At 48.7% G+C, this 23289-nt stretch overlaps 9 protein-coding genes across 9 annotated transcripts; 5 read left to right on the top strand and 4 right to left on the bottom strand.

The window, feature by feature from the left end:
* Nucleotides 1-70: 70 nt before the first annotated feature.
* On the top strand, nucleotides 71-1643 carry N7503_006621 (uncharacterized protein; the record flags this gene model as incomplete). Its single annotated transcript, XM_057066168.1, has 4 exons — nucleotides 71-543; nucleotides 595-744; nucleotides 795-1568; nucleotides 1625-1643. The coding sequence occupies 4 exons, from the start codon at nucleotides 71-73 to the stop codon at nucleotides 1641-1643; spliced, it is 1416 nt and encodes a 471-aa protein (XP_056919849.1).
* Nucleotides 1644-1798: 155 nt separating this feature from the next.
* On the bottom strand, nucleotides 1799-5673 carry N7503_006620 (5-oxoprolinase; the record flags this gene model as incomplete). Its single annotated transcript, XM_057066167.1, has 2 exons — nucleotides 1799-3112; nucleotides 3160-5673. 2 exons carry the CDS (start codon nucleotides 5671-5673, stop codon nucleotides 1799-1801), a joined length of 3828 nt encoding a protein of 1275 aa, XP_056919848.1.
* Nucleotides 5674-6253: 580 nt separating this feature from the next.
* Nucleotides 6254-8557, bottom strand: N7503_006619 (uncharacterized protein; the record flags this gene model as incomplete). Its single annotated transcript, XM_057066166.1, has 7 exons — nucleotides 8355-8557; nucleotides 8155-8306; nucleotides 7599-8104; nucleotides 7355-7552; nucleotides 7214-7295; nucleotides 6795-7163; nucleotides 6254-6717 (listed from the first exon to the last, which is right to left on the bottom strand). The coding sequence occupies exons 1-7, from the start codon at nucleotides 8540-8542 to the stop codon at nucleotides 6254-6256; spliced, it is 1959 nt and encodes a 652-aa protein (XP_056919847.1). The 5' UTR covers nucleotides 8543-8557.
* Nucleotides 8558-9141: 584 nt separating this feature from the next.
* On the top strand, nucleotides 9142-9831 carry N7503_006618 (uncharacterized protein; the record flags this gene model as incomplete). The annotated part of the gene is made up of 1 exon (XM_057066165.1): nucleotides 9142-9831. The coding sequence occupies one exon, from the start codon at nucleotides 9142-9144 to the stop codon at nucleotides 9829-9831; it is 690 nt and encodes a 229-aa protein (XP_056919846.1).
* Nucleotides 9832-11415: 1584 nt separating this feature from the next.
* N7503_006617 (uncharacterized protein) lies at nucleotides 11416-14373 on the top strand (the record flags this gene model as incomplete). The annotated part of the gene is made up of 5 exons (XM_057066164.1): nucleotides 11416-12001; nucleotides 12049-12410; nucleotides 12461-13307; nucleotides 13356-13539; nucleotides 13587-14373. The coding sequence occupies 5 exons, from the start codon at nucleotides 11416-11418 to the stop codon at nucleotides 14371-14373; spliced, it is 2766 nt and encodes a 921-aa protein (XP_056919845.1).
* A 1011-nt stretch (nucleotides 14374-15384) lies between these two features.
* On the top strand, nucleotides 15385-16578 carry N7503_006616 (uncharacterized protein; the record flags this gene model as incomplete). Its single annotated transcript, XM_057066163.1, has 3 exons — nucleotides 15385-15448; nucleotides 15505-15824; nucleotides 15892-16578. The coding sequence occupies 3 exons, from the start codon at nucleotides 15385-15387 to the stop codon at nucleotides 16576-16578; spliced, it is 1071 nt and encodes a 356-aa protein (XP_056919844.1).
* Nucleotides 16579-17290: 712 nt separating this feature from the next.
* N7503_006615 (MFS transporter) lies at nucleotides 17291-19105 on the bottom strand (the record flags this gene model as incomplete). Its single annotated transcript, XM_057066162.1, has 1 exon — nucleotides 17291-19105. The coding sequence occupies one exon, from the start codon at nucleotides 19103-19105 to the stop codon at nucleotides 17291-17293; it is 1815 nt and encodes a 604-aa protein (XP_056919843.1).
* Nucleotides 19106-20209: 1104 nt separating this feature from the next.
* On the bottom strand, nucleotides 20210-21193 carry N7503_006614 (dihydrodipicolinate synthase family protein; the record flags this gene model as incomplete). Its single annotated transcript, XM_057066161.1, has 1 exon — nucleotides 20210-21193. The coding sequence occupies one exon, from the start codon at nucleotides 21191-21193 to the stop codon at nucleotides 20210-20212; it is 984 nt and encodes a 327-aa protein (XP_056919842.1).
* A 334-nt stretch (nucleotides 21194-21527) lies between these two features.
* Nucleotides 21528-22992, top strand: N7503_006613 (Aspartate aminotransferase; the record flags this gene model as incomplete). Its single annotated transcript, XM_057066160.1, has 5 exons — nucleotides 21528-21863; nucleotides 21915-22395; nucleotides 22451-22693; nucleotides 22740-22829; nucleotides 22877-22992. Coding segments are annotated over 5 exons (1266 nt in total), but the record flags the coding sequence as incomplete, so codon positions are not given.
* Between the last annotated feature and the right edge of the window lie 297 nt (nucleotides 22993-23289).

Here is a 23289-nt window from a genome sequence, read left to right as displayed (position 1 = left end):
GTTAGACATATAATGCTCGTCATGGAAACATGGACACGGTATCAATTGACTGCAATTCTATTTCTCACTCATGGATAACCCCAAACACCCCGAAAAGGCCAAGATCAGCCAGGAGCCTGATCTACAGCCAGATGCGATAGCCGGGAATATGGACGTGTATCATAAAGTCCCAAAAGGATATCGAATTCTCGGACTCTTTACGCTTCCTGCCTACCGCGCCCCGATCACACAATGTGTGATTATCGCTATCGTGCACCTTGCAGTTGTAGGCATGTTTAACGTTTTATCTGCACTTGGCGGGGGAGGTCAAATAGACCCTACAACTAGTAATAACGCCAACACAATCTTGTATAGTCTGTTTTGTGCATTTGCGTTGGTCTCGGGTTCGGTGTGCAACTTTCTCGGGCCCAAGATCACTCTTGCAACGGGCGGCATCGGGTATTCCCTTCTGTCGGCTTCATACTGGAGCTACAACAACAATATGAATCAGGCCTTTGTTTACTTTGGAGGTGCCACGTGTGGAGTTGCAGCTGCATTCCTTTGGTGAGTCATCTCGAATGTATTGTTTAGCTTTGTCTAATATCTTGTACACAGGACTGCAGAGGGATCCATGATCATGTCACTGCCGTTGGAGAAAGACAAGGGGAAATACGTGGGAATCTTCTATGGAGTCTCATTCTTCGGGACTGTAGTGGGTGCCATCATCCCTACAGTCGAAAATTGGGGGTCACAACGGCCGGAAGCGTGAACGACAGCACTTATATTGCCCTTTTTGTGCTCATGCTAATGGGCAGTGTGGTGGCATGCTTTGTGTCCGATCCATCAAAGGTTATTCGAAATGATGGATCTCGCGTTATGATTCCGAGACAGACTAGCTTTGTTCAAGAACTGAAGAACGTGTGGGTTGTTGTCAAACGGGAGCCATGGATCATCTTGTTTTTTCCCTACAGCTTTGCTGGACTGTGGTATATTCCTTACCAGAGCAACGACTTCAATGCCTACTTTTTTGACCTGCGAACTCGCGCGTTTGGCAGTCTCTGGTTTGACTTTGGCCAATTTGTCACGGCTGTGATTCTGGGACTCTTGCTTGATTATACAAAGCTGGGGGGTCGGCGTCAACGCGCCTTTATAGGATGGTTATTCCTGTTTGTTTTGATTAACGCAGTCTTTGTTGGAGGCGTCTTTCCTGCTCGCGAGTCTCACCGGGGACGCCCTCCGGCACATCTTCTTGATGTCCATGACTCAAGAGCGGCGGGATATATTGCTCTCTATACATTTTACGGGGCCGTCGATGGTGCATGGCAGACATTTGCCTGGTGGATCATGGGCGCTCTCTCAAACGATCCGCTGGTCTTGTCTATATATTCGGCATTTTATAAGGTTTTTGGGGCGATGGGAGCTGCCATCGTATTCAGTCTGGATGTTCATGAGGTTAGCTATCAGGCCATGTTCGGAAGCTATTGGGGTCTGTTGGCTGGATCTATGGTTATTTTGATGGTCCTCATCTATAAGCGTGTTCAAGACACACTTATACTTCCGGTCATTGATTCTACGAAGAAAGAAGAGTCGTGCGTTGTATAGGAGCATGACAACCTTGGAATGCTTGACTGCTCCGTAAGGCTAGAATTATCAATGGCATTTGAGGCGTATAGCCTATAATGTGCATGGAATCTACTTACAAAGTTCTTTTTTGCAGTTTAAACGGATGAATGTTTGAAGATTGAGGCCATTTGTGTGATAGTAGGTACCATCTAGGCAGTACCTAAACTCAGGACTATAAACATGTGTTCTTACTCTCCTAGAGAGCACCCCATCCGCCACCGCCTGGCGTCATAATAACTACTCGGTCATGCGTGTTCACCGAGACTGTTTCCTTTCCTCCAATATCGATCCGACGCTCTTCTCCAGTCTCGTTCCGCGTAATCAAGTAGTTTGCGCCAGACTGGGCATCCTCGCCACCTTCTAAACCATATGGTCGGTGAACACGTCGCTCGGACAAAATAGAGCACTGCATTGGAGCAAGGAATTCAATATCGCGAACCACACCTTCGCCACCAGGGTGCTTGCCCCGACCACCAGATCCCTCACGTAATGAGAATTGACGAAGCATGGTTGGGTAGCGTTTCTCCAGAATTTCGGGATCAGTGATTCGCGTATTGGTCATATGCACTTGAACGCCAGATTCTCCGTTCCAAGTTGGGCCAGCTCCACCGCCTCCAGCGATCGTTTCGTAGTATCCGAATCCAGGAGTGATCACTGTACCATCGGCATCCAGTTTAGGGTTCGTTCCAAACGTCAAGTTATTGCAGCAGCCTTGCGAGGCACTGCAAGCCGAGAATGCTTTGAAAACCACATCTGTGATGCGTTGCGATGTGAGCACATTTCCACCTACAACAGCCGCAGTCTTATTGGGCGACAAAAGGCTAGGTGACGGCACTTGAATGTCGATTGGAGCCAAGCATCCCTGGTTTAGGGGAACGTCTGCATTGATCATGCATCGCAAACAGTAAATAATCGCCGAATGCGTAATCGCAATAGGCGCATTAAAATTTGCCATCACCTGGGCACCGGTTCCAGAGAAATCAAAGACGGCTGATCCGTCAGACCCATCGATGGTGACCTTGAGGCAAATCGGGGTGCCATCATCCATGTAATCCACCGCTTCCAATGGTTGGCCGCCGAACTTCTGGTGCAGGTCTTTGAGCAGGTTGCGTACGGCATTCTCGGCCGATTCCTGAATACCGTACATATACTTCTGCACGGTTTCAACACCATATTCTGCGAAAAGACTCTGAATCAAGGTGATACCCCGGGCGTTGGCTGATATCTGGGCCTTGAGGTCAGAGATATTGTCACTGATGCATCGCGCACCAGAGCACTCGGGGTATTGTGAGGGCTTTGTGACCAGCAGTTCGATAAGGCGTGCCTCGTCTAGAACGCCGTCGCTGACAATTTTATCGCCTTCGATGGCTGCACCTTCCTGCCAAAGCTCGGTGGACCTGGGTGGCATCGAACCTGGGAGGATACCCCCTATATCCGCATGGTGGCCTCGCGAGGCGACATAAAACATAATCTCGCTGCCACCGGGGCGATCAAAGACGGGTGTAATTACCTATTTGAATATTAGTTTGATTTCGAGTGGCGTCAAATGGCTCTTACAGTGATATCTGGGAGGTGAGTGCCACCACAGCTTGGGTGATTAGCGACAAGCACATCGCCATCCTTCAGATTGCCCAGCCACTTCTGGTGCTGGTAGCGTACGGCAAATTGCATGGAACCCAGATGCACAGGAACGTGCGGGGCATTGGCAACAAGTCCTCCATCGGGAGAAAACAAGGCACAGGAGAAATCCAATCGTTCTTTGATGTTGGTAGATACCGAGGTCTTCTGTAGTGTCCGACCCATTTGCTCAGCAATGGACATGAACCGATGGCCAAAGATAGTGAGCCGGATGGGGTCAATCTCCGATGCAGCTTCCTCAAGTTGAGAGGTTGGCTTGTCCTGCAAGTCGATGACGATGCAAGTTTCCAAGAGATTCGCCACACTGTTAGGAGCGACCACAATTGTTTGGGTCCTATCAATGATTAGGGCTGGACCGATAATGCGAGTGTGCTTTTCTAATTCATCCAGCAGGAACACAGGTGTATCGATACGCATGGGGTGTTCGTCAAAATAGGCTGCAATTGTGTTGGCTGGGGCAATTGCAACATCCTTCATACTAGCATCCTTCAGCTGCACCAGTGGGCTGCGCTCTGTGCGAACCTGGGCTGAAGCGATGGTACGCACACGAATGTCGTCAACGAGAACGGGTCGCTCGGAATTGAAGTTGAATTCGCGACGATGGCGATCTCGGAATTGACTCAGAAAATCCGTCGAATCCTCTGGCCGCATAATCATCAAACTAGTGTCGGACCCTTCATATCTCATGTTAAGGTATTGTTCATGTCGCAATTGGCCAGAGGAGAAACCTTGGGCTTGCATTTCCTCTGCTGAAGCAGCAGCTATACTGTCAAAGCGATCTAGGAGGGTTGAATGCGAAGTACTGTATTCAGAGGAGACTGGCTCCTGTGATTCTTTGACAACTTCAGCAAGGGCCAAGCCATATGCTGAAAGAACCGAAGAGTATTTATGTATGATAACGCGAGATATTCCCAAGTTTTTTGCAACTGAGCAGGCATGCTGGCCACCGGCTCCTCCAAAGCAAGCGAGGTGGTGCGAAGCGGTCTCAAAGCCGCGAGCTTGAGTGAGATTGCGGATAGGACGGGCCATCGACTCGTCAGCAACGTTCAGGAATCCAAGAGCAACTTCCTCTGGGGTGTATTCTGGCTGGGATTTTCGACGGCGCTCAACATTAACCTTCTCCGTTAATTCGTAGAACTTCTGTGTCGTGATCTCGGTATCCAAAGGTTGGTCTTCATTGGGCCCGAAGATGTGGGGGAAGTACTCAGGAAGCAAACGACCTAAGAACAGATTGGCGTCCGTCACGGTCAAAGGGCCGCCTTTTCGGTAACATGCTGGACCGGGATGTGCACTAGCCGATTCAGGGCCAACATAGAAGAGGCCATTGCGCCAGGAAAGAATAGATCCACCGCCAGCAGCCACTGTGTTGATATCGAGTTGGGGAGATTGAATCAGAACACCGGCGACTTTAGATCCAAAGATATGCTCGAAATGGCCATCAAATCGAGACACATCAGTCGAAGTGCCACCCATGTCGAATCCAATCACTGGTGTTTTTTCGACAGAATCCCAGCTTGTCGCAGCAAATCCCACCACGCCGGCCGCAGGACCGGAAAGAATGGCTTTGAGACCACTGAACTTTCGGAAATCTACCAAACCTCCATCCGACTGCATAAATTCAAATCGACAATCTTGTTGACTCTCCAAGCCACCTTCGAAACTCGAAGAAATGGAGTCGATGTAGGTTTTGATGACAGGAGTAAGGTATGCGTCAGCGGCGGCGGACATGCCTCGGTTGACAAGTTTAATCATAGGCATTAATTTAGAGGATAATGTCACAGAAAAGCCCATCTGCTCGGCGATTTCCCCAATCTGGCGCTCGTGGTCGGGATACGAGAATGAATGGACAAGCGCAACGGAGAGTGATTCATATCCTTGCTCCCTGAGCTTCTGGAGCTCTGATCGCACGTGGTCCAGATCTAGTTCTTGCACAATTTTGAATTTCTCGCCAGTGATGCCTTGAATGATTCGAGCACCAGGAAAGCTATCAGTGCTTGCATTTGGGTGGCAAGGAATCACCCGCTCATTGACTTCGACAACCCTCTCTGGCAGGACTCCGGGCCGCGCCATGGTGAGATCAAAGATGGCAGGACGAGATTGATCACCGATCTTGAGGAGATCGCGGAATCCTTTGGTCGTGAATAATACTGAGCGGGCGCCTTTGCGTTCCAATAGCGCATTGGTAGCAACAGTGGTACCCATTCGAAGGCAACCGATACGGTCCAGCTTCAACGGCTGGCCACGAGGGTGAGGCTGCCCAGTCACAAGCTCCAGAATTTGACGAATACCCTCTGTTGGGGCATCTTGATAGTGTGAGGGGTCGACTGAGAGAAGCTTGATGATAATGTCTGAGGAACCAGGCACAATGGCGTGCACATCGGTAAACGTGCCACCACGATCAATTGAAATTGTTATTTTCCCAGGTGAGGTCATTTTGAGCGTAATTAGTGATGATTATCAAATTTCGTAGGCTTAGGAAGGTCATGATAGGTATTATATGCTTCCAGGTCATGTCGGAATTCCGTTGCCGACACGTGACATCGTCGGGCCGATATCACGCAAAGTGGGGGAAAGGCAGATGATAACATACCTGAGTCTATAATGTAGTAGTATTATTATCGAGTACATACCCAATTACGTCCTCGGTCACGCTACTCTGTAGACTGCCTTGAAACTAAAAGGCGGCTCAGGAGTGATACCCAATCTTCCTTGACCAGGATTAAATGTTCTAGTGTCTATACTGGCTCAATGAAGCGTTATCTTGCACGTTGACTTGAATCAAGCGACGTGGTGTGTATGTTTTGTAACAGTCGAGATGTAATATCATATAAATAACAGTTACTCCGCTACCTTCGAATGCGGGTAGTGAGAACGTTCAACTGATTCTGTGATTTTCAATCAAAGGGCTCCACAAGACAGAACACTTGATCAACACATACTTTCCGAGTTCAAAGATAAGAGATTAATAAATTAGCATCACTGAATTTATCTGGTACGATTTTTATGTACATTATTATCGTCTCAGGGTATTCTCGATCCAATTCGCATCCATATCAATGTGCCCCAAGGCACCTTCCCAGAGCGCAGAATCGTCGTTAAGGTCAAACTGGAAGGACATATCTTGAAGTGCAGGTAGGTCAGGTGGATGAAGCCAGGCCTCTGCAGGCACAGTATCAACCACTTCCTGTGGATCTGGGCTCGGAAGGGTGCTTCTGGGAGTAGTTGGGTCATTCGCAGGTAATGCGATATGATCAGCCACACTTGTAGACTTAGGCTCTATAGCTGCTCGCAATTCTAGCAGCAAGGAGTGGCGAGAAGATAGATAAGTATTCCCTCGATCTGCCATACTGCGAAGTAGACTGAGAGCAGTCTCCATTGTGCGGGCGTTACCTTCATTGAGTGGAAATGCAGCATTCACCATGATGAGCAACAGAGCGGCAGAAAAGATATATTCGCCATCGAGATAGCCATATGTAGCTGTAAGGTAGTCAGTCATGATGATCATGAAGTCTGTCACTAATTTGCCATGACGGTCCCGAGGTCAGTCTCCATACCGATCAAGTTATGTTTTGACGCGGCCTCCATAATCCACGTCGTGGCTCTAGCTGCTGTGATGCAATTCTCAATCACCGCGATTGTGTTCGGTGCCAGACCTTCCTTCCAGTCCTCGGTGCCCCCAAGCAATCCGGCATCAAGCCGGCGTTGAATAATATAGAATACAAGCGGACGTGCAGTCATGTTGATACACGAATAAAAGTGCAAGTTAATAGATACCGTCTCGCGATTGACGTGGGTATCAAGGGTAGCGAAATCAATACGGAGACGATCCGGTGCCTGTCGGAGCCAGCTTGAGAGATCGTTGGTGATGCTTTGCACGGACATTATAAGACTTGAGCCGGATCGAGGCTTTTTGCGATAAATCTCTGTAACAAGATGTTAGGAGAAAACAGTTGATGTATGAGAGGCATCTCACCCTCGCCAATCCTTCCTAGTATACGGGAGAGTTGTGTGTAATGTGTCAACACGATAGATGGCCATGGATCTGAGGTACCGTCCTAGTGAAATGGTCAGTATGACCCAGATAAAGGTATAAAATCATGTATATAGTACATACCGGCGTCGGCCACGTGGTATCAATATCCTCGTCATGAATGGTGATTGGGTTCCCGGACTTGACCGATAGTAACCTATCCAAGCTGTAAACCGACCACCAAGCCCGCCTCCGCCGATTTCGATCGGCCTCGCTGATGTCTTCGTGAGGGACTTCCTGGTGGAGACCAAGAGATATGGCCATACGCAAGGCAAGTCCAATCTGGTAATGTTTAGTTAATATTGCATATTGGTGGAAGGGGACTCACATAGAGAAAGGCGGCATCTCTTCGGTTTAAATTCTGCAGGTAGTATGCAATATAACATAAAACTTCGACATGTAAGATTGATGGGTCTTCGTGGATATCAGGCAAAAAATTCAAAGATTTTTTGAAGAATTTGAAACCTGGGGGCGCATCGTCACCGGACCATTGGTTGACCGAATACAGCAAGCCAAATGCAATGACAAGCAAAACTTGGCAGTATACTAGACATGATTCTCGGTGAGAAAAGTCGGGTGGTTTGTGGTAGACAAAGTCAAGCCTTTCGTCAAATTCCGAGGGCTTTAAAAGTGAAAAAATAGTGCCAATGTAGCTATAATGCACCCAGAAGAGTCGTTTGGCGGATTCAAACGGGGGTAATGGTGGCAGAGACCTTTCAACGGGCCTCCGTAGAGACTCCGGCTCGTATAGCGGGTGCGTATCCCACAAATTCGTTGAGCTTGGGTTGAGAAGACGCTTTGCTAGATGAGTCGTTGAAGATGCTCCCACAAAGTCTAGAAGATGTGTCAATGATGACCATTTCACAAGACTGGGCAGTACATACGATGTTCGCCGGACTTTTTGACAAAGAGGTCTGTCCCTTTATACCACCAGTCATCCCGTTCCAAAGGCGGATCGCTTTGTGATACACTCGGGGTTGAATGGCTGTCTAAATTACTGGAACTTCGAGCTTGCGACTGTAGATGTCGGTAGTAACTGCAGGAAGTTAGTCTATAATATGTGAGAAGTTTAGACACATATTACCTTTCAGTAATTGATACACGCTTCTCCGCCTCCGAGTAAACACAAGACTCGCCTACATCTACGCATGCTGCGCACGGCTCGGGTGGACGACCCCAACATCTTGTTTTCCGGCCCCTGCAGCGATTGCATGCCAGCATCGACCGTCTCGACGATGGATCCGACCGCAATACTCTTCTGCCATGAACCATTTTCGTGAGTATCAAAGTCAAGAGAAGGGAATGCGGGGCTTATCTCCTCTCTCGGAGAGCCGGAGTCATCGGGCCGAACGGTTAGATACTGCTTAGCTAATGATGGTCAACGTTAAGTTAGTTAGTTATCACGCTTCGTTGGAGCCTGGACTACACTTACATTTCAAAGCTACGTAAAGAAAGTTGTATGGTAGCCTAGATTTCAACTGTGGATAAGCTAGTATACGCTACTTTACTCGGGAAAGTATTCAATAAGATTATTATCCTTAATTTCGAATACTCCTAGTGATCTTCAAGTGAGGCGATTAACTAAGTTCTGAGGTGTTCACTTATAGAAGACCCCTTGTTCCTCGTCTTTATCATTGTAGTATTAATAATCAGCCTTTGACATTGTCGTAGCGTCTTTGATGATGACAGTGGTTCCTAATTTTGTACCCTTTATTCGTCGATTTATTCAATCCTTGTCCTATTCAAAGCAAAATGTCTTTCGTGGTTCGACTTGTCGGACTATATAACAGGTCGAAAGTCTGGTCTTTGACAGATTTGTCACCAAAACCTTGAAATCCAAGCAGTCGACTAAAGTTTTGGCCCTTTTCACAATGACCCCGACTATCTGGAAGTACGGCGAACGCCAGAAGGCAGGGGCAATGCTGGTTAATTGGATAAGCGATGCGCGAGCCCAGGACTGTAAAGTCTCCAGATCAAAGCTAACAGCTCAGGACCTCGAGTCTCGGGGCTATACTATCCGCTATACCGGCAAAAGTCTGGATTCAAAGTATGTGGAACCGTTGTCCCAGGTGGGTCTTCCGACAGAAGGTGAATCTTACCACCACATGGATATCGAGGCACCCTTTGCAACCGGTAAGTTCAAATTTGAAGCATACATTGGGGAGAGTTTGGTGATTTTGGAAGACATTGTTCGGGGAAATCATCCTTTTATTTCTGAGATTAGTCAAGCTTTATATGAAAGTAAGTTCGCAATGGACAGTCTCAAGTACATCATGGTTTCTGACATTATCAATACCGATACAGTTGAATTTGTTGAGCCAAGTCTGTACGATGAGAGCGTCAATGGTGACCCTTATTTTTATAACGAGTATACCGGTATGCGGACTTGGGAGTATGATACAGATGAGTATCAGGCATTGCTTGGGACGCAAATTGGTAAAATTTCAGCATCTTTCGTCCTGGGGGCGTTCACCAGGGGCACAAGGCGAATTTCTCGAGTTGTTACTTGGATCAACGACAGCCTTCTTTACATGCGATTTGATATTGAGTTTGTGCGCTAAAGTTTCACAGGTAAGGTTCGATATGCGCAAGGAATCGGTATGTCCACAATTCATATTTCCACGAGGCTAGGAAGGGGCTTTCAGGTTACATGAGATAGGGTTGGCCACGTGCGGTACCTCGTGCGATAACGTATCTTCCCATTGGAGCCCTGGAGTGAGTACATGTAGATTGTGATGATCGACATAGCCAAGACGTACGAATTATGCAGCCATCTAGGGATGAACATGCTTGCCGGGTGGTATCAACTACAGGTAAACATGCCTTGCTCTGTGGTACCTATGTTTAACATGAAAGGTTTCCTATATGAATCTGCGAGCATAGTAGAAGATAAAAAAAATATTGAAACCCACCTGCCCGGATATTGCAGCAGATTATTTTTGAATACTTGAGGTCATACAGATTGAAAGATCATCTTCTCAAGTAAGGTTGTGCAACATTTGTTTCAACGCTATGCAATTCCTGAGGCCCCCAGCGAAAACATATATTTAGTCGGAGAATATGCAACATGGAAATACCACAACATGCATGGACTGCATTCTAGATGAATATACAGTAATCAATGAACAACTGACACATAAGCATTCACGTGATCAAAGCTATTAATAAGAATATACAAATAAAATAAAGGTACGTATTGAAGTCATTAGGTTCTCACCTAGTCAAGTTTAGGATTTATACTACGTCCACGTGGTTCATGTTGGCAGACTTCAAGGTCGGGCATTCCCTCAAGTGTTGCCTAGGGAATCCCCATGACTGTGCAAAACAAAGGAGCATTCCAGTGGGCAAATGTGGGGCGCAACATCGACCCCTGGCAGTCGCTTGGAAGGCGACCGTCATTAGGCGGCACTTTGACGCCACCGTGTGCGCGCATGCATGCTTGGCACTTCAAGGTTGCGATCCGCTAAAGTTGATGCACAATGGGGAAGAGTTTGCAAAGTGGTTCAAGAGTTGAAGATCAATTGAAGACCCTGACATTATGGAAAAAAAGGGATGAGCATTGGGGCCTATTACGATGGGTCCAGTGGCCTCTTGACCAATATGGTTGCGTGTTGCGCGTTGCCCCGCCGTCTTCGTTATTCTGGACGAGTTAGACGACGTGGACTCACAACTTGGAGACCCAAACTCCAACTCGCATCCGCGGTACAGGAGGGTATATTTGGATCAACCAAGCGGATGAGCCCATAACGACCCATAAAGATGGTAGCCTTGAGGCAGGGGAAAAAGGAAAAAGTGTGTGTGTTTCGGACAAGGTGGATTGCGGCTCCACTTAAATCATCCCAATCAAATCCTGCTGTACCAAAAATAATCTCAGGCTATGCCAGTGCATCACAGCCTTCCAGAACCTATTAGTTTTTGATCGCCCTCGATCTTGGATCTTTTTGGATCTCCTACCTCAATCTCTCTGTCCCCTTGTGCATATCCGTACTTCAGGAGCAGCCCAGGAACGATCGCCCGGACGATCTTCATATACGGTATCCCAGGAGATCTGGCTCTCCCTGGATGGTATAGCGCTACCTGGTTTTCTTTTTCTCCCCTAAACTCTCGTGAACGTGCGACCCTTTGATCCGACCTCCCAATTCACAATGACTTCTCCCAACAGGGCGCGTTCGCCCTATGCCTCTCCACAACACTCGCCTCATTCGCCACAGGCAAGCGAGAGCAGCTTGTATTCGCATAACGTCGGTCGCGAAGCCAGTGCTACCGATCAGTACGGGGTTCAGCATGGCTACGGCTATGAAGAAAAGAATGAACAAGCAGAGAGCCAGCAATCCCTCCTCTACCGCAACCAACCGAGTCCCTTCAATGCGCCCTTTGATGACCCGTATGCCTCCTCCGACTCCCTGCGACGCTACACCCTCCACGACGGCCCGGGCGTGACGGTCTTCCCCGATAGTTCCTACCAGGAAGGAGGCTCAACGACCGGCCTCAATCGCCGCTCGGGGATTCAATCCCCCATGTCTGCCACGTCCGAGACCCCCTCGGAGGCCTGGCAACAACGTCAGGCTCCTGGCTCGGGTCTCCGGCGTTACGCTACCCGAAAGATCAAACTTGTGCAGGGCTCCGTGCTGAGCGTGGACTACCCCGTGCCGAGTGCGATTCAAAATGCCATCCAGAAAGAGTACCGGGAGTCCGAAGAGGGATTCCCCGAGGAGTTCTCTCATCTGCGGTGTGAGTGAGACCCCCTATCTTCCCATCGATGAAGCTAATTGAGGTAGACACGGCTGCCACTTGTGATCCTGACGAGTTCACCCTGCGAAATGGATACAATCTTCGTCCCGCCATGTACAACCGACACACGGAATTGCTCATCGCCATCACCTACTACAACGAAGATAAAGTCCTGACGGCGCGCACATTGCATGGTGTTATGCAGAATATTCGTGACATTGTCACATTGAAGAAGTCGGAATTCTGGAACAAGGGTGGTCCTGCCTGGCAGAAAATCGTCGTGACTTTGGTGTTCGACGGTATCGATCCTTGCGACAAAAACACCCTGGACTTGCTGGCCACAGTTGGTATTTACCAGGATGGCATCATGAAGCGATCCGTTGACGGACGTGAAACAGTTGCCCATATTGTGAGTTCGACCCGACCGCGTGAATTCGGGCGCAGCACTAATTCCTGTAGTTCGAATATACCACTCAGCTCTCTGTCACCTCGAGCCAGCAATTGATCCGTCCCCAAGGCAACGAATCCACCAACCTTCCTCCAGTCCAGATGATTTTCTGCTTGAAGCAAAAGAACAGTAAAAAGATCAACTCCCATCGTTGGCTGTTCAACGGCTTTAGTCGTATCCTTAACCCCGAGGTAGTCATTCTTCTGGACGCCGGTACGAAGCCTGGCAAGAAGTCACTTCTCGCTCTATGGGAATCGTTCTACAATGACAAAAACCTGGGTGGATCTTGTGGTGAAATTCACGCCATGTTGGGTAAAGGCTGGAAGAATTTGTTGAATCCTTTGGTCGCGGCGCAGAATTTCGAGTACAAAATCTCCAATATTCTAGATAAACCGCTTGAGAGTTCCTTCGGATACGTCTCGGTGCTGCCGGGTGCCTTCTCGGCCTACCGTTATCGCGCTATCATGGGTCGTCCCCTTGAGCAGTACTTCCATGGTGACCACACTCTCTCAAAACAGCTTGGCAAGAAGGGTATTGAGGGCATGAATATTTTCAAGAAGAACATGTTCCTTGCTGAGGATCGTATCCTCTGTTTTGAACTCGTCGCCAAGGCTGGATTCAAGTGGCACTTGACCTATGTCAAGGCATCCAAGGGTGAGACTGATGTGCCGGAAGGTGTTGCGGAGTTTATCAGTCAACGTCGTCGTTGGTTGAACGGTTCATTTGCTGCCAGTCTGTATTCCCTCATGCATTTCAGTCGGATGTACCAGAGTGGACACAACATCATCCGGCTGTTCTTCCTCCACATCCAAATGATCTACAACTCTGTTAGTCTCGTCATGACTTGGTTCTCTCTTGGTAAGTCGCCTTTCTATGATCTGCGTGAGCGTCACTAATGATCAACAGCTTCCTACTGGTTGACTACATCCGTCATTATGGATCTTGTCGGTACTCCAAGTGATTCCAATAAGAACAAGGGATGGCCCTTTGGTAATGAGGCTTCACCTATCGTCAACAACTTCCTCAAATATGGATATGTATTCTTCCTGATGCTCCAATTTATTCTGGCGCTCGGTAATCGGCCTAAAGGGTAAGAGTCCCAGTGTCTTGACATCGAATTAATGCTAACTTCCATAGTTCCACGCTCTTCTACACCCTCTCCTTCATGTACTTCGCTCTTGTCCAGTCGTATACCATGGTCAGCTCGTTCTACCTGGTTGCGAATGCCTTTATGGGTGGCACTCTTGATTTCGATATGAGCCAAGGTGTTGGCCACTTCCTCAAGACCTTCTTCAGCTCTTCCGGTGCCGGTATCGTCCTGATCGCCTTGGCGTCGACCTACGGTGTCTACTTCGTTGTCAGTTTCTTGTACATGGACCCCTGGCACATGTTCACCTCCTCGTGGGCCTACTTCATGGGAATGACTTGCTCGATCAACGTGCTTATGGTTTACGCCTTCTGTAATTGGCACGACGTTTCCTGGGGTACCAAGGGATCCGACAAGAGCGAAGCATTACCCGAGGCGCAAACTAAAAAGGAGAAAGAGGACGACAAATCTAATTTCATTGAAGAAGTGGACAAACCCCAAGCCGATATTGACAGTCAGTTTGAGGCCACCGTGAAGCGCGCGCTGGCGCCGTTCGTCATGCCGGAAGAGGAGAACGAACGGAGTATGGATGACTCGTACAAGGCCTTCCGAACCAACCTTGTCCTGCTGTGGATCTTCAGTAACTTGATTGTTGTGCTTCTCATCACCGCGACCGGTGTCAAACGATTCTGTCTTACGAACACCTCGACGGTGCGAACCGCAAATTACTTCTCCGTCATTTTGTGGATCACAGCCGCCCTGTCGCTCTTCCGTTTCATTGGAGCGATTTGGTTCCTGGCCAAGTCGGGTATTCTTTGCTGTGTCTCGCGTCGTTAAGCTTGATCGCAGATCTTCGTTATTGTATATACCATCCGAGCCGTGGCCTGTACTGATAATGAGGTGTTGAGGTGGTGTGCTATAGAAGCTTGGATAGAGGTATTTGGCTAGCATTTGGTCATTTTTTTTTATTTTTTCGACATTGTCACGATCCAGGGGACGGCATCTTTTGGCGGGCTGGATCATAGCCGATCCATGTATGATTCCCTTGGGGCAATGATCTTCATTGGCATGTTTTTGTATTGGTCTCTTGAATTGATTATTTTTTCCTTGAAGTCCTAAATATGTTCCATTTCCCCACATAAAAGCCGTAGTTACGCAGGATGGTGGATACCAAGTAGATCAAAAGGTGATTAGCCCGAAAAAGTGGTCCTATCTGATTGGAAACCAGTTTTCGTTTGGGTTCAAACCAGATGTTATCATCTCCTACACTTCCAAATATGCTCATTCGCAGAATTAGTCGCAGAATTAGTCGCATAATTGATGTGCTCGAGCGTTGCAACGGGACACCAGTGTTCGGAAGACAGCCATCCGCCCCTACAACTTGCACCAATAACCATGAGCGGGAGCCGGAACTGTACAAACTGCATTGGGGTCTGGACCAGGGGTGAATGCACCGTATGATGCACTGCCCACTTAGAAGTATACTTTATCTGCACACCATCATTCGTTCGTTCCCCGCAGTGACCCATAGGCCCCTGTCCTGTGTGTCGGGATACTTTCCTTGTCGATCAGTCTAGGACTCACCTTCTCTCGACTCTCTCGATCCTCTCGACCCACTGTCTCCCAAACGCATATGACGAAACTGGATTCTGGATGATGCCGTCATCCACCGAACCGGTTCTATTGAGGCATTTCCCGCAACGGGATCAGAACTGGAAATCTATATAAGTGTCCCATTCACCCCGGTCCGCTCCGAGCAATCCATTGTTGATTCCAGAGTTATTTTCCCTTTGTACTGTAACTCGATCTGACCCACAGCCCCGGCTTCCGAACCCACTCCCCCACGATATGTCGCAGTACATTCCCCAGCTTTCCGCCGAATCGCTTTCGGATAAGATCATCCTCATTACTGGTACCCTCTTGCCCGAGAATATCCCCCGCAGTCATATATCAATCTAACTTCTCCAGGTGGTGCTAATGGAATCGGCGCAAGTCTCGTATTCCAATGTTTGGAAAGTGGTGCCAATGTTTGCTTTGGTGACCTTGACAACATTGAAGGCGAGCGTTTGCTGAGGAAGGCCCTTGCTCAATTTCCCACCAAGGAACCAGGCCAACCCCCGCGCGCCGTCTTCCAGTCGACCGATGTCACCAACTACCAATCATTGTTAGGCCTATTTGACTTGGCCTTTAACACCTACAATCACATTGATCATGTCGTCTCTGCTGCAGGCATCGTAGAGATCGGCAACTGGTTCGACTTTGGATTAACCCTCCAGACAGTCCGCGAGGTAAGTTTGCGGGCTCCTCGACCCATCCTTTTGATTTGGAATTCTTGGAAACTAACAAATATCGAAGACTCCCACCCACAAAGTGCTGGACGTCAACCTTATTGGATCTATGTACGTGGCCCGCATTGCCTCGGTTTACTTACGCCATAACCGTGGCGCCGGCGCCGATCGATCTATTCTCCTGTTTTCGTGCTCTTCCGGTTTCAAGCAGAGCCCCTCACTGTTCGTCTACCAGGCGTCTAAGCATGGCGTGGTCGGCCTCATGCGCTCACTTCGCAGCTACATCTCATCTCCATACAAGCACAACATTCGGATCAACACCGTCTGCCCGTGGATGACCGAAACCGAAAGCATCAAAAAGATCGAGCACCAGTGGAAGGAAGCTAGCCTCCCGACCAATACCCCTCGTGACGTCTCCCATGTGGCGGCAGGTATGTTGGCGGATTCATCCCTCAATGGTGAATCCATGTTCATTGAAGGTGGACGCGCCTGGGAGATTGAGCAGAATATTGAGCGACTCGAGGCTCAGTGGCTGGGCGCAGAGCCTTCCAAGGCTCTCGCTATTGGACAAGAGCTGCTTGACGATGGTTCCGTTTGGACAGCTGCTCCTCGCAAGCGGAGTAGCATCTCCGTCGACGGTATCCCTCCGGGTGTTCCTCTGGCCAAAATTAACGGCATCAATGGCCATAGGAAGAGCCTCTCGAATGGGTTTACCAACGGACATACCAACGGCATTGCCAATGGCGTGCATTAATACCCCTCAAGGTACCCCTCATACCTTGAGGACTTCATATCCATATTCTATTCTCTTCTGTTGTTGATCTTGGAGCTCTGGAAGCCCCGTCAATACTTGGTATGCATGATTCATGACAATTCTTTCTTCTTTACAGATCGTCTTTCTATGGACATTTAGATTCAATATAATTGTGTTCCACTATTTCCAAGGTTCTGCTTTTTCCCATAGTTTAGAATCAAGTAGATTTAAACACAGTTGTATATTCTAGGAAAGACTAAATCTAATATTCTTCAAATAACTCATTTAATCCACGAGGGATTACATACCACCTCACCTCAGAATCCTTCAACTCCACCATGATCATCAGGTCTCGTCCGCCTCTCCGACGATAAATAAGACAACCCGCACACCCGGGGTCCCTATGGTGTAGTTCCCTATTTTGCACGATCGGAAAGTGGACCATAGCAATTGCCCAGTAAATGCGCTAGTATATCGTCCCCCCTCAAAGAAAACCTTGGAACACACCACCTGGACAAATTGAAAGACTACGTTTTCCAACATTGAAAAATCCTGCGTACTAGTTAACGTCCACAGATTTGTAGCTCTGAATTATTTGACATTATCAACATTAATAATCTATATGCAAACCCAACAAACAAACTCCCGACATGCAATGTGAGATAAACCAAGAACGTAGTTCTCATGAAGCCAAACGCCAAGAAAAATACGGTCATTTGAACGATTCACGAGTGTGAACACGGTCGATATTATATGGATTGGCTTCATACGTGGCAACCCTCTGAATCTCCGTCGACATACGGGTAGTAGATGCGCGCGACACGGATCGAGCAAGAGAGTGGACGTCGGCATTGCTCTCCTTTTGCACAGCAGATTGGACAGTGTCATCGGCTTCAGAGGTGGTTGGAACACGAGTCACGGATTCTTCCGTCTCAACGGTTGCCTCGGCTTGTGCCATGGTCTTGATAATGTTCTGGACAAAGGCTTCTGACTGCGCAGAGTATTTGCAGTGTTTGCGAATAGATAGACCCTTCTTGTAAAGGATGAAAGGGAAGGGTACACAGGCCAAAGCGAGGAAGGCTGGGACACAGGAAGCCCAGTGGATTCCGAGGTTTTCGAACATGTAGGTGGTAAAGAGAGGGAAAGCGAAACCGAACATCGACCGCAGAAGAGAGTTGGCAGCAAGGACCGAGGCAGCAAAGATGGTGTAGGCGTCGATCAGATAGTTGAAGACACACAAAAAGACGAGGACCATGCCGAATCCGAATGGCACACCGGCAGCAATACTGGCCATCCAGTGAACCGAGGGCGAGTTGGTCCATGCGAACCAGAACAGACCGATGGGGAGGGCGATCGAGGCGACCATGCATGGAGGAAGACGAGCCTCGGGCGGCGCATAGCCTCCGTTTTTGACAAGGAGACGTCCGTAGCGATTATTTTCAGGAATTGAGTAAGCAATCGCACCCAGCATACCCACCATAACTCCAAGGAAGGCAAGACTAGAGACACCCTGGTTCCATCCTCGGTGAATCTCGTAGACGATGGGGAATGCGCCGAAAAGCATATAGAGGGTTCCGTAGATGATGGCGAGGTAGATGGAAAGAATGAGGACGATAGGCTCCTTGAACAGCAGGATGAAAGGACGAGAAAGGGAAATCTTCATAGACTCTTTCAGGTCCGGACGTCCTTGATCGATGTCAAGCTTACTGATATACACTTTGCCAGTCAGTTTAGAGAGAGTGATGGCACGTTGGCGGAGCAGAACCGGGGCGTATGTTTCCGGCTTAAGCGCAGCGCCGAGGAACCACATCACACCACAGAGAATGGTCAATAGACCCATGACCCATTTCCACCCAGCCTTCATACCCAGGAAGCCACCAATGATTGGACCGATAACCGGGCCGAGGAAAGGAGCTAATGCAAAGGCAGATAGTGCCAAGCCTCGCTCTCGGGCAGCAAACATATCTGCAATCACACCACCCGAATTGGTGAATGGGGATGAGCCAAATGCACCGGCTAGGAAGCGAAACACGATCAACGACTGAATATTCTTTGCTCCTGTGGTTGCGGCACAGAAGATGGTCAAACCACAGTAGGTACCGATGAAGACTGCCTGGCGACCAAACATTTCACTCATAGGAGCCCAGAGCAAGGGACCCAATGCAAATCCAAGCACATATAGAGATACTCCCAGGGTTGCGATCTCGGTGGTTGTGACGAATTGTTCCTCAATCTGCGCGATACCACCTGTATAGGCGGAGGATACAAGAGCCACAACGAGGGTCTCCATGGCGGCCACCATAGTGATGGACCATTTCATCGGTGTGCTGAGTTGAAGCGGGTTTCGAAAGTCCTTTGGCAGCCAGTTCACAACATAAGGATCCTCATCTGTTCCAGATCCTTCATAGAAATGGTCCACCACTGCTTGGGTGACCACTCCAGGCTCGGTTACTAGTCGCCAGAAAGGAACCGAGTTTGGGAGGTTCGATGAGGCCTTGCCCTCCACTGGAGGTGCCTCTGTTGCCATTGATAAGAGTGTGTCTGAGCAATGACCTAGTGGGGTTCGCGCGTTAGATATCGAATTAGAGGTGATCAGCGCTCGCGTCGTCTCGTTTGGATGCAAATCCAATTCGAGAAATAAAGTTACAAAGAAAGGAGAAGGGAAAAAACAACGACATAATAGGACATGATTTAAGCCGAGGCAAATGGCCAGTTCTTTTGGAGCCTCTCTACAGATTACTCAACAGAAAGGTTTAGCCCGGAGCACTTACTTCTTTTGGGCCAGTGATATTTTCATAGTGGAGCCATGACAGGGGACTGCTTCCTCGTTGGTTGTCATGGTAGAGCGGATCCTTGGGAATACAATGCCGATTGGTCCATTTGAATAATTTGTAGATTGTACGCGCCAACATTAAATTCGGGGATTCCGACAATCAATATCAATCGGGCTAGTAATCGGGCTAGTAATCGGGCCGATACCTTCTCGGCCAGATTTTTATTCGGGTTGGTCCACTTGCCTCGGCTTAATTTCGAGGTTTTTCTTCTATTTTTCTAGAACATTGCTGCCATCCACTGGGCAGTTCAGTAACCTCGGTTATATTGAACGTTTTTAGCTCTGGAATCCACTATAGAAGAATCAGGACATCAAACCTTGAAACCCGGAATTCACCCACACGGCATGCGACCGGGATCGGGATGGTCAGTCACACCACGTTTTTTCTATTTTAAAAATCATGAGTGCATGTCTTCTGCATTACAAATCAGAAGATCAATGTCTCATATCTTATGGTAGGTTATTGTTGAAGCTCAAGAACTTGTGGGCTAGTTCATGTAAACCGGATGTTCGCATAGCCGGTAGCGCTTCATGAGATTTCCTGCAAGCCATGGCACTTGGTCAGAGCGCATTGGTTCTATTCACTAGCATAAATCAGGCGACAGAATCCATGCTTCTGATTGCCCCAAACCATCTGATACGCTAAACCAGACCTTATGACAAAAATCCCACCAATCGGATTATTTAATCTCTGCCACGAGTTTATCAAATCCAAGTGATGTATTTCCAAGGTTGTATATGCAGACAAAGCTCGTTCATTTCAATATATGTGCTATCATTTATTTCGTACTTAATCCCCTACAGGCTCTTTTCAATAGCTGCAACCTCTGCCATCACAGCCGTCACGGACTTCTTGACTGCCTCTCCCACCGGCTCATATGGGTGACGAGGAAGAAGCTTGGCCTCAGCGTCCGCGATGCCTGCCGCTGAAGCAGAGTAACAAGAAACAGCATACTTGGTAGATGCGATACCACTCTTGATCGGACTTTCAGCGAGAGCCGCTTGTCTTTGAAGCTTAGTAGCTTCCTCGAGCTGACCCTTCTGATAGAGCGCATAGATCCGAGAAGCCGTCTTTGGGAACACATTGGCAAATGCCGCGATGCAACCAACGCTACCAGCAGCGAGTCCCCCGATAAGGAAGTCAGATTGTCCACCGAATGTCGCAAATTCTTCTGCGGAAAAGGTCGCGGCCAGCCGTGTGATCTTTCCAACTGATCCACAGGTGAGCTTTACACCCACCACGTTCGATCGACCACCATTTGCGGCGGCCGATTCACGCACGACCGCTGTGATTGTCTCCGAATCCATATCCACCCCGTTGCATACACCGGGGAAGTTATACATGACCACGGGAAGAGGCGCCTTTGCTGCAACCTCGGAGAAGAATCGCTTGACCACGTTCATGTTGGTGGCCTTGCCAAAGTATGCCGGGGGAAGTACCAGGAGGTAATTGGCGCCAGCGGTCGCCGCATCCTGGGCAAGTTCCAATACTTGCTTTGTGGAGTGAGCACCAACACCAACCATCAAGGGAAAGTCAGGTCCGACCGAGGCGCGTGCGGTGGAAACCAGCTGGGATCGTTCTTCGCGCGTGAGGAGGAATGCTTCGGAGTTTGTGCCGAGGATGACGAGACCAGCCAGTCCAGTGCGCGACAGGTAGGCGAAGTACTGTGACTGTGAGGCCAAATCCAAGGAGTCTGTCTCATGGTCGAAGAAGGTGACAGCAGGGCACCACACGCCAGATGGGGGGACGTGGGGCTGAGTTGAGACAGAGTGAGAGCCCATGGTGAAGGTGAAGATGATTGTGTTGAGGAATGTTGGAAAGAAAAGTGCGCATACTATTACTTATTACTCCAGCCCCGCCACCCTGTTCAGATTCCCCGCGCTAGACAGAGGGGTCATTGCATGCGATTGTGTACTTCATCATTTCGGAGCGATGAACCGACTATGCGGGTGGGGGTTCTCGGGTATACCACCCGACACCATCACGATCTCCAAAGTACGGGCGAGCTCCCGGCATCGGGCTTTCACACCGAGTTAATTCGCGACACGTTCCGTTTGACCCTCAAGGTTCCGCAATTATTATATCTTAGAATAGCAATGATCTCTTCTATCAAGTCTTTGTCTCACACGTCCTCACAATATGAGTACTCAGGCAACATTTACTTCCTCCTGGTTCAACCAGGCACAATTTATCCCGCCTGACGCGATATTCGCGTTGACAGCGCAATACCAAGCTGACCCATTCCCACAAAAAGTGAATCTTGGACAAGGAACCTATCGTGACGAGGAAGGCAAGCCATGGGTCCTTCCATCCGTGAAAAAAGCTCGCGAGAGTCTTCAAACCAAGGGCTTGCAGCATGAATATCTTCCAATTCTGGGTCTACAAAGCTTTCGAGAAGAAACTGCCAAAATCGTATTAGGCGCGGAGCTCTTCAAGGTGCAAGCGAGTAAAGTGCGAACCACAAACTCTGTGCTTTCAAGTTTGAATACTAACAGGTGACAGATTGCAACCTGTCAGAGTCTCTCTGGCACCGGCGCCTTGCATTTGGCTGGACTGCTGCTGCGAGCCTGTCATACGAAATTACCTAAGTTTTATATTCCTGAGCCCACCTGGTCTAATCACCACCAGGTCTTCCAGTCGCTAGGCTTTCCTTGTGAGAGCTTCAAGTACTATGACCATGAGATGAAGAGCATGGATATAGAGTCATTCTACTCGATATTGCGCCAGGCGGAGCCGAACTCGGTGGTGATTCTCCACGCGTGCGCCCATAATCCGACGGGCTGCGATCCGAGTAAAGAACAGTGGCGCGAGATCGCACAACTCATGAAAGCCCGACAGCTATTCCCGCTCTTTGATTCTGCCTACCTGGGATTTAACTCGGGCAATTTCGACGAAGACGCATTTGCAATTCGGCTATTCCTGGGTGAGATGCAGATGGAAGCAGGTGTATGTGTGTCCTTTGCGAAGAATATGGGTCTGTATGGTAGGTCATTTCGAGACTAGCAGGGGTACCACTGGGCAATCTGACGTAGTTGCAGGCGAGCGAGTGGGCTGTGTCTTGATGAGCACAATTGACAGGCAGGTCGCTGTGAACACGCAGTCTATGCTGGAAATGCTGCAGCGATCTGAAGTGTCGAATCCCCCTGCCTTTGGTGCGAAGATTGCAAGCCAAGTCCTGGGAAATGATGAGTTGAGACAGATGTGGTTTCAAGACATGATGACCATGAGTGGTCGAATTCGCTCGATGAGAGCAGCATTATATGAGAAACTGATTTTGTTCGGTAAGTCCTCCCCTAACTGTTTGAGGTCGGTTGTTCACGTATATAGGGGCGCCTGGGTCTTGGGAACATTTGATTCAACAGTCCGGGATGTTTGGATTTCTGGGTCTGTCCCATGCGGTAGTTTTGAAGTTGCGAGGTGAGTGCTGGATTCAATTGCATAGATTGGAAGCTGATTGGGATTAGAAGAACACCACGTATATGTCGCGGACAACTCCCGAATCTCCATTGCTGGATTGAATGCTGGCAATGTGGAATATGTCGCACGATCGATAACTCAGTGCCTGAGAGGTTTGGAGTAGTCCCACTGTGGAACTGATAAAGGGGGCGTTGATAACGCAGATAAGCAACCCCTGATCCTGCGCCCGACGCCCGACGATCACGTTGATAAGCAATAATTTAGAGGGTGAGAAACGTCATGAATAGATTTGATATGCGTCAGCATCTTACATCATATGACTAGGTCACTAGTTAGTTAGCTATGGACCTGATATGACTCACACTGGCACGTCAAGGTTATTAAAATCCAATCAACTCCGTATTATATCTCCAGCTGAGGCAGTAATGAATTGCCGCAACAGCCTTGAAATATTCGAGCC

This window comes from Penicillium pulvis, assembly GCF_028828015.1.
Source record: "Penicillium pulvis strain IBT 33274 chromosome Unknown contig_5_segment0_segment0, whole genome shotgun sequence".
Classification (NCBI taxonomy): Eukaryota; Fungi; Ascomycota; class Eurotiomycetes; order Eurotiales; family Aspergillaceae; genus Penicillium; species Penicillium pulvis.
Note: the sequence above shows the minus strand (reverse complement) of the source record. Positions and strands in the feature narration are given on the sequence as shown.